The 9764-nt window shown below is 54.6% G+C and overlaps 1 protein-coding gene across 1 annotated transcript; it reads left to right on the top strand.

Annotated features, from left to right (window-relative positions):
* The first annotated feature begins 6985 nt into the window (after window positions 1-6985).
* On the top strand, window positions 6986-8795 carry LOC141927787 (E3 ubiquitin-protein ligase PHF7-like). Its single transcript, XM_074835048.1, is given in 9 exon segments — window positions 6986-7031; window positions 7212-7303; window positions 7397-7498; window positions 7775-7899; window positions 7984-8151; window positions 8153-8206; window positions 8208-8336; window positions 8432-8618; window positions 8790-8795. Coding segments are annotated over 9 exon segments (909 nt in total).
* Window positions 8796-9764: the final 969 nt, after the last annotated feature.

Genomic DNA, 9764 nt, shown 5'->3' with positions numbered 1-9764 from the left:
TCTTTTCCAACCCAAACCATCCTATGATTCTGTGCAATCTTGCTGTCAAGAAGAGCCTCGTCTTTCTTAACTTAAAGCTTCTGCAGCCAAAGTTGAATCTATGAAATCAAACAGAATAAAGCAAATGGAGATGCTATTTCATGCATCAGCTCAACTCATCACTGCTCTGAAGTCTACTGCATATTTTTAGCTTCTGACTTATGGGTGTCAATAAATAAATTGTTTCATCCACTGCCCATTACTTTGGTTCACTGACATTTCTTGAAATTTAGAATGGCCAAATAACAAGCAAGGCAAGGTAGGCATCTCCCGACGCAGAATGCCAGCGATCCATGTAGTGGAAATGAAAACCCCCAAATTAATGAGGAGGTTAAATACTGCTCTAAGTGAAAATAGTCTTCTAACTTAAAGATCATCTCACCCTGTAGCCTGGAGTCCTGGCCAGATTCACAAGCGGTCACAGTAGTCACTATAGGAAACAGAGTATTGGGTAAGAAAGTAAAAACAGTCTTACAGTCTTTGGGAAAGGAAGAGGAACAGCAAATGACAGAAGCAGCTAAAGGTGAACCAGCAGGTATCTAGCCTGCTAAGCTGTTTGGGCCAGATCTGCCAGTTTCTGTATCCACTGACACACATGGCAGCAATTTGGCTAGCATCATAGTCTTTTGTCTCCCTGTCCAAACGGACTAGCAGAAGGGACTTAATTCACCAGCCCAAATCAAGAGTTGCTGGTATCTCCTGTTGCAAAACAGTTTCCTAGAAGGATGTGCTCACTACCAGGAAAGGAGAAAGGTGTTTTCTCCATTTTCACTCCACTGACTGTGACAGGTGGATCTGGACACCATGGTGGTGGCAGCTCATGCACACAGAGGGACTGTACATGGTGAGAAGATGAGTGAGGTGTTGTGGGTAGGTAGTAAATGCTGACAAGGGGCTGTCTTGATAGAGACATGAGGTGTGGATTTGATGGTGGGCAGGATGAGGCTGAGGCACTCTTTGGGGGGCAAGTTGTGAAACTGGAAGTGGAAGGCACAAGGCTGGAGGCTGTCTTGAGGGATTTTGTGAAATTGCAAGTGCCTGAGGTGTGGGGAAGGACTGTGCTGAAAGACAGCATGAAGTGGCAGGTAATACTGTGGGGCGTGAAGTTACATCAGAAGAGCTCCTGCCATCAGACGGGCATTGTGTATTGAAGGCAGCACAAGAAGAGGTTGTGGGGATCCCAGTGATACCGAAAGAGCCGGTTGAAGAAAACTCTCTAAAACTCAAAGTCAGAGTGTTAGAAAGCGGGCATTCTTTATTGCAGCGCCGGGTGCACGGGGGATCTCTCCACCTAACGTGCACACCTAAGCCAGTGACTCTACGACTTAAATGCAGGTATCTTATACATATTCATGAGGTTTCACAATACAAACATACATATTTATAACAAAGTGTAATTAGTTCTAAAGCTTTGTGTCAACAGTTCCTTCTGCCTTATCTGAAATGGGATGCGTATCCTTGAGATGGGAGTCATCTGTTTGGGTCATAAACATATGAACATTCTCATGCTCTCTTCCACCTTATCGGAAACGTGATGCGATGCGCATCCTTGAGTGGAGTCATCCCTCTTGGTTCCCATGTTTGATATGCGATGCGCATCCTTGAGTTGGGAGTCATGCTCTTGGATCACAGATGTCCTCCATCTCCGGGCGTCAGAGGCCCAGACTCACTTCATTGAGTCATAAAATGCCCGTATATCTCTTGTCACCCTGGTGCTATATCCTCTGTCCTTGGGGCTCTATCTTTGTTTATGTACGCTTGTTTTCTTTTGTTCTCACAGTTCAGAAATGCCTCGTTCCCACAGCTCAAAAGGGCTTTAGTTTAAACAGACACCTCTCAAGCTTACTATTGCTAACCATTCTATAGTTATGTGCTTAATTTCTTAACATTTCTATATCACCACCGCTGTCACTCCCCCCCACACACCCCCCCAGTTGCCCCACACACCATGTGCCTGCTGTCCCCACCATCCCCTGCAGGGGTTTGGGGGGGGGTGTCCCTTTGATGCCAACTCCCCATCCCTGCACCCCCAACCCCTCGAGGACACCTCCCAATGCCCCCCACAACCCTTCCCCTCAGATTTGGGGACCCTGTTGTCACCCGTGTGCCGCCCACCCCCCTGGAAGGGGACCACACCGGGCTGACAAAAAAAGCCACCAGCGGCCTCCACTTGTGCATCAACAGCATCGACCAGGATGGGGGACACAGGGACACCCCAGGGGGGACACAGGGACATGGGGACACCTCCCCCATACTCCCATGGGTCTCCTGGAGGTCTACAAATTAATATCCTGGGGATGGGAGGGGACATCGGGACCCCAAGTTGGCTCTTGTGGACAGCCCCATCTATGACACATCCCCCACGTTGACACCCCATGACCTTGAGGGGACAAAGGAGACACCAAACTGGCTCTTGGGGACATCTCCATCTGTTGCGGATGAAAGTATTAACATGGTAATGATTTAACAGGAAATCTAGATTTATTAATAACTAACAGCACTTGATCATTACAAAAGAATTCAGAAAATGTTATAAAAATAGCCACTTATCTACAGATTCTAAGATGACAAGATTCACAATAACTTACTTTACGGTGTCTTAATTTATACATATGTACATGCGCATAGACAAACACAAAATGTATAAACACACACAGAGACAAAAGTATCCGGATCCAGTAGAATGAAGTATGTACCCACACACCAGTAAGCAGAGAAAGAGTGGGTGAAAGAGAAGCTAGCTCAAAGGAAAATTTCCCTCCTCTCGAGTTTAGAGTAAATACCCACAATGCCTCAGCATTCCTCAACCGGCGATAATTGAGACTCGAGAGGGTTGACTTCGCCCTGGCCTTCCGTCAGCTGTGGCAGCACACAACACCGTAAGGGTTTGGTACCTGAGAGGCATCCCAGCTCAGGGGAGATGCTGGTCACAGGCCTGCTGTGATCCAGGAGAGCTCAAAGGGTCTCCCTTGGGGTCGCAATTTATAGGGTCCAAGATAATTGACTTTTGTCAGATACCTTTTGCTCACGTCCAGCTCGGACAACGAAGTATTCTGGTGCCTTCCAGCAGTCACACAAGAACTTGAAGAATGTGCAACTCTGTTATTGTTCCCATTTGACCCCATCCCAGGCACAGGTGTGCCAGGCCTTTGGGAGATGATGGGCTGTTATAACCGTTTCCCAGCAATCGGGAGGGCAGGAGCCAGGCTCGTTAAGGGGGCGCCTTAACGTTAGCAGTCCTTATCTCCACAGATTGGTGTATAGCTCGGGGGAGGTGGCTGGAATCACACCTGGCACAGAGCAGCCCAACAAGGAGGGGCAGGGAGGGCTGAGAATTGCACCACCACAATCCACCCCGTGACTAAAGTCAATTTACCTTGTCCATAGAGTGGCAGTGGGCTTGCCTCTTGCCTCTATGCCTATAAACAGAGGATGCCACAATCCCATTATAATTGGAGGGGATTTTGTGTTTGATTAGCTTCTATTAAAAAAAAAATTATTTGGGGGAAGTATACACACGGGGACACTTTTGTAACTGCGTAATCTGTCTAACCATCCTCCAAACCTTAATATACAAAACTATAATAAGCAGTAAACATATTAAAGTTAGAATTAGGAAAATCATGACCGGGTGAAACATGGAATTAAACAGTCCTGTGGCTGTTGGTGACCACCAAATTAAGCTTTCCCACCATCGATGTTCTTCATCCTTTTTGACTCTCATTAGCACTTGATGTATTTCTTTTATATCATGCCGTACCGTCATAAGAGTCTTTTGTCCAGTTTTTAAAGGCCTTTTAAAGCCAACCACCAGAGCCTACCTGGAGCCATCTTGGACAAAACCTGGCCACCCAGATCCTACTCAGGGTTGTCTTTGATCCTGGCCTGCCACGCAGAGACTGATTAGAGCCCAGCTAGACACCACCTGGCCACCCAGAGGCAACCTAGAACCTGCCTGGAGCAGAGGTAATCCCCCCAGAGCCTACTCAGAGCCCTTGTGGCCTACCGCCAGCTAGCCAGAGATTACTTGGAGCCCATTTGGACCAAAGGTGGCAAGCCAGAGCCAACTCAGAGCTCTCCATGAGGCCGGCATGCCACCCAGAGACTACTTACTGTTCAGTTGGACACAAGCTGCCCCGCCAGAGGCTCTGGCTCTCTGGCTAATGCAGGAAGGTAGGCTCTGGCTAAGGTTGGAAGATGGGCTCTGGTTGTCTGGCTAACAATGCCAGAAGGTGGGCTCTGGTTCTCTAGATCACAACACAGAAAGGTAGGCTCTGGCTCTCAGAGCCCTCTTGGACCCCGTCCTGCCAGCCAGATCCTACTCAGAGTTGTCCTGGAGGCGGGTATGCCACCCAGAGCCTATCTAGAGCGCAGCTGGCCAGCCAGAGGAAACCAAAACCCTGCCAGTCAGGACCTCAGGTCAGCCAGCCAGAGTCTGCTCAGAGCCCTGGTGGCCTGCAGCACTCTAGTCAGAGCCTACTTGCAGCCCTCTTGGACCAAAGCTGCCCAGACAGATCCTACTCAGATTTGTCCTTGAGAACGGCATGGCACCCAGAGCCTACTTAGAGCTCACTTGGACACAAGCTGGCCAGCCAGAGGCAATGTAGAGCCTGCCTAGACCACAGCTCAGCCAGCCAGAGCCTACTCAGAGCCGTCTTGGACCCCAGCTTGCTAGCCAAATCCTACTCAGGCTTGTCTTTGAGCCCGGTGTGACAGCCAGAGCCTTCTTCGAGCCCAGCTGGAGACCACCTGGCCAGCCAGAGGCAACTTAGAGTCCGCCTGCACAAGAGCTAATTCAGGCAGAGCCTACTTGTGTCCCTCGTGGAGCACAGCTGGCCGGACAGGTCCTATTCAGAGTTGCCTTTGAGCCTGGCCTGCCACCCACAGCCTGTTTATAGCACAGTTGGATACCAGCTGGCCAGCCAGAGGCAACTTAAGAGTCTGTCTGGACCACAGCTCAGCTAGCCACCACCTGCTCACAGCCCTCTTGGACGGCAGCAGCTGGCCAGCCAGAGCCTACCCAGAGCCATTGTGGCCTGCAGCCTGCGATCCAAAGCCTACTTGGAGACCACTGGACAGCACAGCTGGACAGCCACAGCCTACTCAGAGTACTTCTTGAGGCCAGCATGCCATCCAGAGACTAATTGGAGCCCAGGAGGACACCACCTGGCCACCCAGAAGCAACCTACAGCCCGCCTAGACCACAGCTCAGCCAGCCAGATCCTACTCACAGCCCACTTGGACCCTAGCTGGTCAGAGACACCCTACTCAGAGCCCCTGTGCTAGCATACTTGGGGCCCCCTTGGAGACTAAAGCTGGCCAGTCAGATCCTACTTAGAGTTGTCTTAGAGCCTGTCCTACCACCCAGAGTGTACTGAGAGCCAGTAGGCTATCAGCTGGCCTTCCAGAGGCAACCGAGAGCCCGCCAACACCACAGGTCAGCCAACCACAGCCTACTCACAGCCCTCTGGGACGTCAGCTGGCCAGACAGAGCCTATTCATATCAACTTTGTCCTGCAGGCTGCCAGCCACACCCTACCTGGAGTCCTTGGTATAGGCCCTTGAGACCCCAAGATGCTAAACACTGGTTAAGAAAGCAATTTTAAATACACAAATCTAATTTCCTTCAGTGTTTAAGTAACTGAATGAACTGCTCCTCCATCCTGGCTATGAGCTCTTGCTAGAAGGAGGATTCATTTCCCTGCACCTTGTATGCGGCTCCTGCTTAAAATACTGAGCTGAATCAGCAGATCCTGTCCTGGAGGAATAGGTAACCCTGTTCAGAACCTCTCTGCATCACACAGCCCCAATTTGTCTCTGCAGATTAAGGGACAGAAGCAAAACAGAAACAGGACAAAGAATCAACTAACATAAACTCCTGGATTTGGAGGTCTCGTATCCCCCTCCCTAAAGACACGTCCAAAGACACCTGGGCTAAAGATTTGTTCCTTCAAGTACAAGAGGTAATACAGTAAACCCCCTTGTTTTCTCTGGGCTTTGGTCACCAGAGGGCTGCCCACCAGCCCCTGGACAGAAGAGCACACATCCTAATTAAAGGCAACATGTAAAAGCCCAAAGCAACAAGGTGGCATCTGGCAAGTGACAAAGATACAGCAGCTTTTGGGAACAGTTCTTTGAAGGGAAAGCCAGAGCTGACAGGCATCCCCGCTGGAAGGCTCTTACAGAGGAGAGTGTTAAACAGCGTCAACAGGCAGGTTTAAGCGTTGTCTGGGAAATGTCAAACACTGCCAAGATACCACAGAGCTCTCTGCAGCCAAGCCCCAGCGAGGGACTCCTGTGGGCTCATCTCTGAGAACACAGACTGATGGGCCACCAGCCCTGCCCACAGAAAATACCTTATTAGCAGCTGGTGCAGAGAGTACAGCGCCCTCAAAACCACCAAACCAGCCAGGTCAGCCCACCCAGACACCCAGCATCTCCCCGCGTGCAGCACCTGCAGCCACATCTGCAGCCCAGCCCTGCTGTCAGGAGTCCTCTCGGACTGGTCGGGTCAGCGCCCCGTATGTGGGGGTACTGATGTCACCGTGGCCATGGAAACCTGCCAAGGGTGTCCCTGCCCATATATGGGGTGTGATATGACTGTGGCCATAGTGACCCGCCAAGGGTGTCCCTGCCCATAGATGGGGGTGCCGATGTCACAATGGCCGCTGTGACACGCAGGGACAAGCCTATAAAAAGGATCGCTGGGCTCCAGCCGTGTGTCAGTGCGACCTGGGAGGTGAGGAGAGGGCAGGGGAGGGATGATGGAGCTTGCGGGGGGCTGCTGACGGAGGAGGGGGGGTCCCACACCTCGGGGCACTGGGGCTGTGCTGAGAGCTGACCCACGCCCTGCTTGTCTCTCAGAGTCAGCCGAGGAGCATCTGGGAGAGACACCCCGGTGCTGCTGGGACAAGGACGCTCCCAACGCTCATTGTGGTTGTGCACCATGTCTGAGAGGGAAGAGGAGGAGGCCCCCGACCCGATGGAAGAGGGTGAGAGCAAAGTGGCGTGGGGAGGCAGTGCCTGCGATGCCCCTTCCTCTACATGGCCCCCAGCCCTGCCCCTCAGCCCCTCAGGGACGGAGCAGGCCCCTGGGAACAATCCCTCAGAGACGCTTCCCCCAACCCCACAGAGGTGCTCATTCCCGCCGGCACTTGCTCTCTCCCCTCCAGTGTGCGTGCTGTGCGGCCGGACAGCGGCAGACCCGGTTCTCTGCGGACGGAAAATCAAGATTGAAGAGCTCTGTGCTCATTTCTTCTGCCTGGTGAGTGCCCCGGGGCTCCCTCCAGCTCACTGACAGGCACTCCCGGCCATGCTCTCCTCATCAGCTCCTCCTCTCTTCTCTACTCTTCTGCAGCTTTTTGCCAGTGAGCTTTTATTCTGGCTGGACGAGGAATCAGGGATGCTGTCATCTGACACTGAGGACCTTGCCCACACAGTCGAGCGGGCGGCGCAGAAGGTGAGGACCTGACAAGGTCAGGGACATTTGTGTCAGGAGAGGTTTGGGGGAGCTTAGCCCAGAGCCCAGGAAAGCCCAGCCCTTCCAAGCAGCCCTGGGACAAAAGCCTTGCTCCCAGCAGCTCCACAGAGGCTCCAGCCCAGGAGCCTCGTGCGCCGGGCGGATCTGTGGGCTATGGCCCAGCAGCGGCCACATCCTGCGCCCTGCCTGGAGGCGTGGGGCTGGCTGGTGAGGCCCTGAGGCTGCCGCTGACGGGGGCTGCTCTGCTCTTTATAGAAATGCTTCATCTGTGGTGAGAGTGGGGCCGCCATCACCTGCTGCCGGGAGGGCTGCGACCGCAGCTTCCATCTGCCCTGTGCCACGGAGGGTCAATGTATCACCCAGTACTTTTTTCCGCACAGGTACGTCGTCGTCTCCTCCTCGCCCCCACCAGGGAAGGACCCAGCACTTCTCACCCTCACTCATCCCTTCCCTCTTCCCCCCAGGTCCTTCTGCAGGGAGCACCGACCACAGCAGGAGGTGGAGGCGGCTCCGGAGAAGAACACCAACTGCCTCATCTGCCTGGACCCTGTGGAGGACAGAAAGTCCTACCACACCATGGTGTGCCCCGCCTGCAAACACGCCTGGTTCCACCGGGGCTGCATCCAGGTAGGAGCCGTTCCCTCACGCCCAGGACATGGCAGGCTCACGGCAGCACCAGAGCCTCACTCCTACTCTTGTTTCCTCTGCAGGGCCAGGCTCGGTATGCTGCTACTATTTCCTTCAACTGCCCCCTCTGCAGAGACAAGTATGACTTTCTCGTGGACATGGTCACAATGGGCATCCGAATCCCCTTGAGGTTGGTGTCCTGCCAGCTCACAGGACAGGAGGCTGCAAGCCCTGTGTCATGCCAGGGGCTGCCCCTGCAGTCCTGGACCTCTGCTGCCCCATCAGCCTGGGCTTCAGCCTCATGGAGGAGCTGCAAACCGGGCAGCGGGGAGGAGCAGGGCTGCCCTGCATCGCCCTTATGCCGGGGCAGCAGGGGCTCAACGATTTCCTTTTCCCCATCAGAAATCCATCACGGGACAACGGGCCTCCAGTCGAAGCATTAATCCAGAGGCACAGCCGCTGCGACGCTCGTGTGTGCCTTTGTCCCAGAGGCAGGGAGCAGGCAGAGGAACGCGGGTAAGTTGCCAAAGCGGCACCCTGGGCTCTGCACGGGATCGAAGCTCTGCACTGAGCTCGAAGTGGAAGAACTGAGAACAGGAGCTGTGCCGCACAATCCCGTGCTGCGGTCACTTTGTCCTCACAGCCATGAACCCTTTTGCTTCCCCAGGCCCTGGGAACTGCTCCTGTGCAGCTCCTGCGCTGCTGCAGGCACCCACCGGCGCTGCTCCAACTTGAGGACCAGCAGGACCAGCTGGGAGTGTGAGAGCTGTGCTGGCCAGGGCACCGGTAAGAGGCAAAGCACCTTCATGCCCCTGGGCTGGGGCCAGGGCCCAGGCAAGGCCTGGCAGCGGGTGCCCAGGCTGGGCTTGGCAGAGCCCCTCTGCTCCAGGAGGGCTGGGGCACCACTATGTCCTCTCCACAGTGGCCTCTGTGCCTGTGACCTTCCTGCTTCCCCTTACAGCCTCCGGTGACATCTCAGAGCTCGCTGGCTCTGGCACTGGTAGCCGGTCAGGATCGGGGTCATCCCATGACTCCCCAGCGCGTGAGGGCAGCAGCAGCTCCAGCTCACCTGGTCTCGACCACAGGCAACGCCGCTGCCGGGTGCAACGTCGGGCCCAGACGCCCTACAGACGGCCCAGAAGACAGCAGGAGAGGAGCCGCGCGCCAGCACCAAGTGCTGAGAGCAGCACCCCTGGCCAGGCAGCGCTGGGGACGTCCCACAGCTCCCCAGTACCGGAGAGCAGCAGCCCCAGCACCGCCAGCCAGCTGCCAGCGGAGTCCTCCTGCCCCTCTCCAGCACTCGAGAGTGGCAGCCGCTCCAGCCGCCATGGGCCCGTGCGGATGAGGGACCGCTCCCGTGTGGAACATCGGGCCCAAAACCCTTACAGCCAGCGTGGACGCAGACGTGGGACCAGCCGTGCGCCGTCCCCGTGTGCTGGCCCTGATCCCCCTCCACCGGCGCAATAAAGTTGGCCATTGATCTCTGCCCTGGGACACTCCACGCTCATTTGTTGGCTTCTTCCTCCTACTCCCGTTTCTCGAGGGGCAGCGTTAGGGGCTGGGCCCAGAGCGTTTTTTTCCCCCAGGTCCTGGCAGCCCCTTGCCCAGACCTCCCTCC

This window comes from Strix aluco, chromosome 10 (genome assembly GCF_031877795.1).
Source record: "Strix aluco isolate bStrAlu1 chromosome 10, bStrAlu1.hap1, whole genome shotgun sequence".
In the NCBI taxonomy this organism is placed as follows: Eukaryota; Metazoa; Chordata; class Aves; order Strigiformes; family Strigidae; genus Strix; species Strix aluco.
This window is presented reverse-complemented; position numbering and strand designations above follow the sequence as displayed.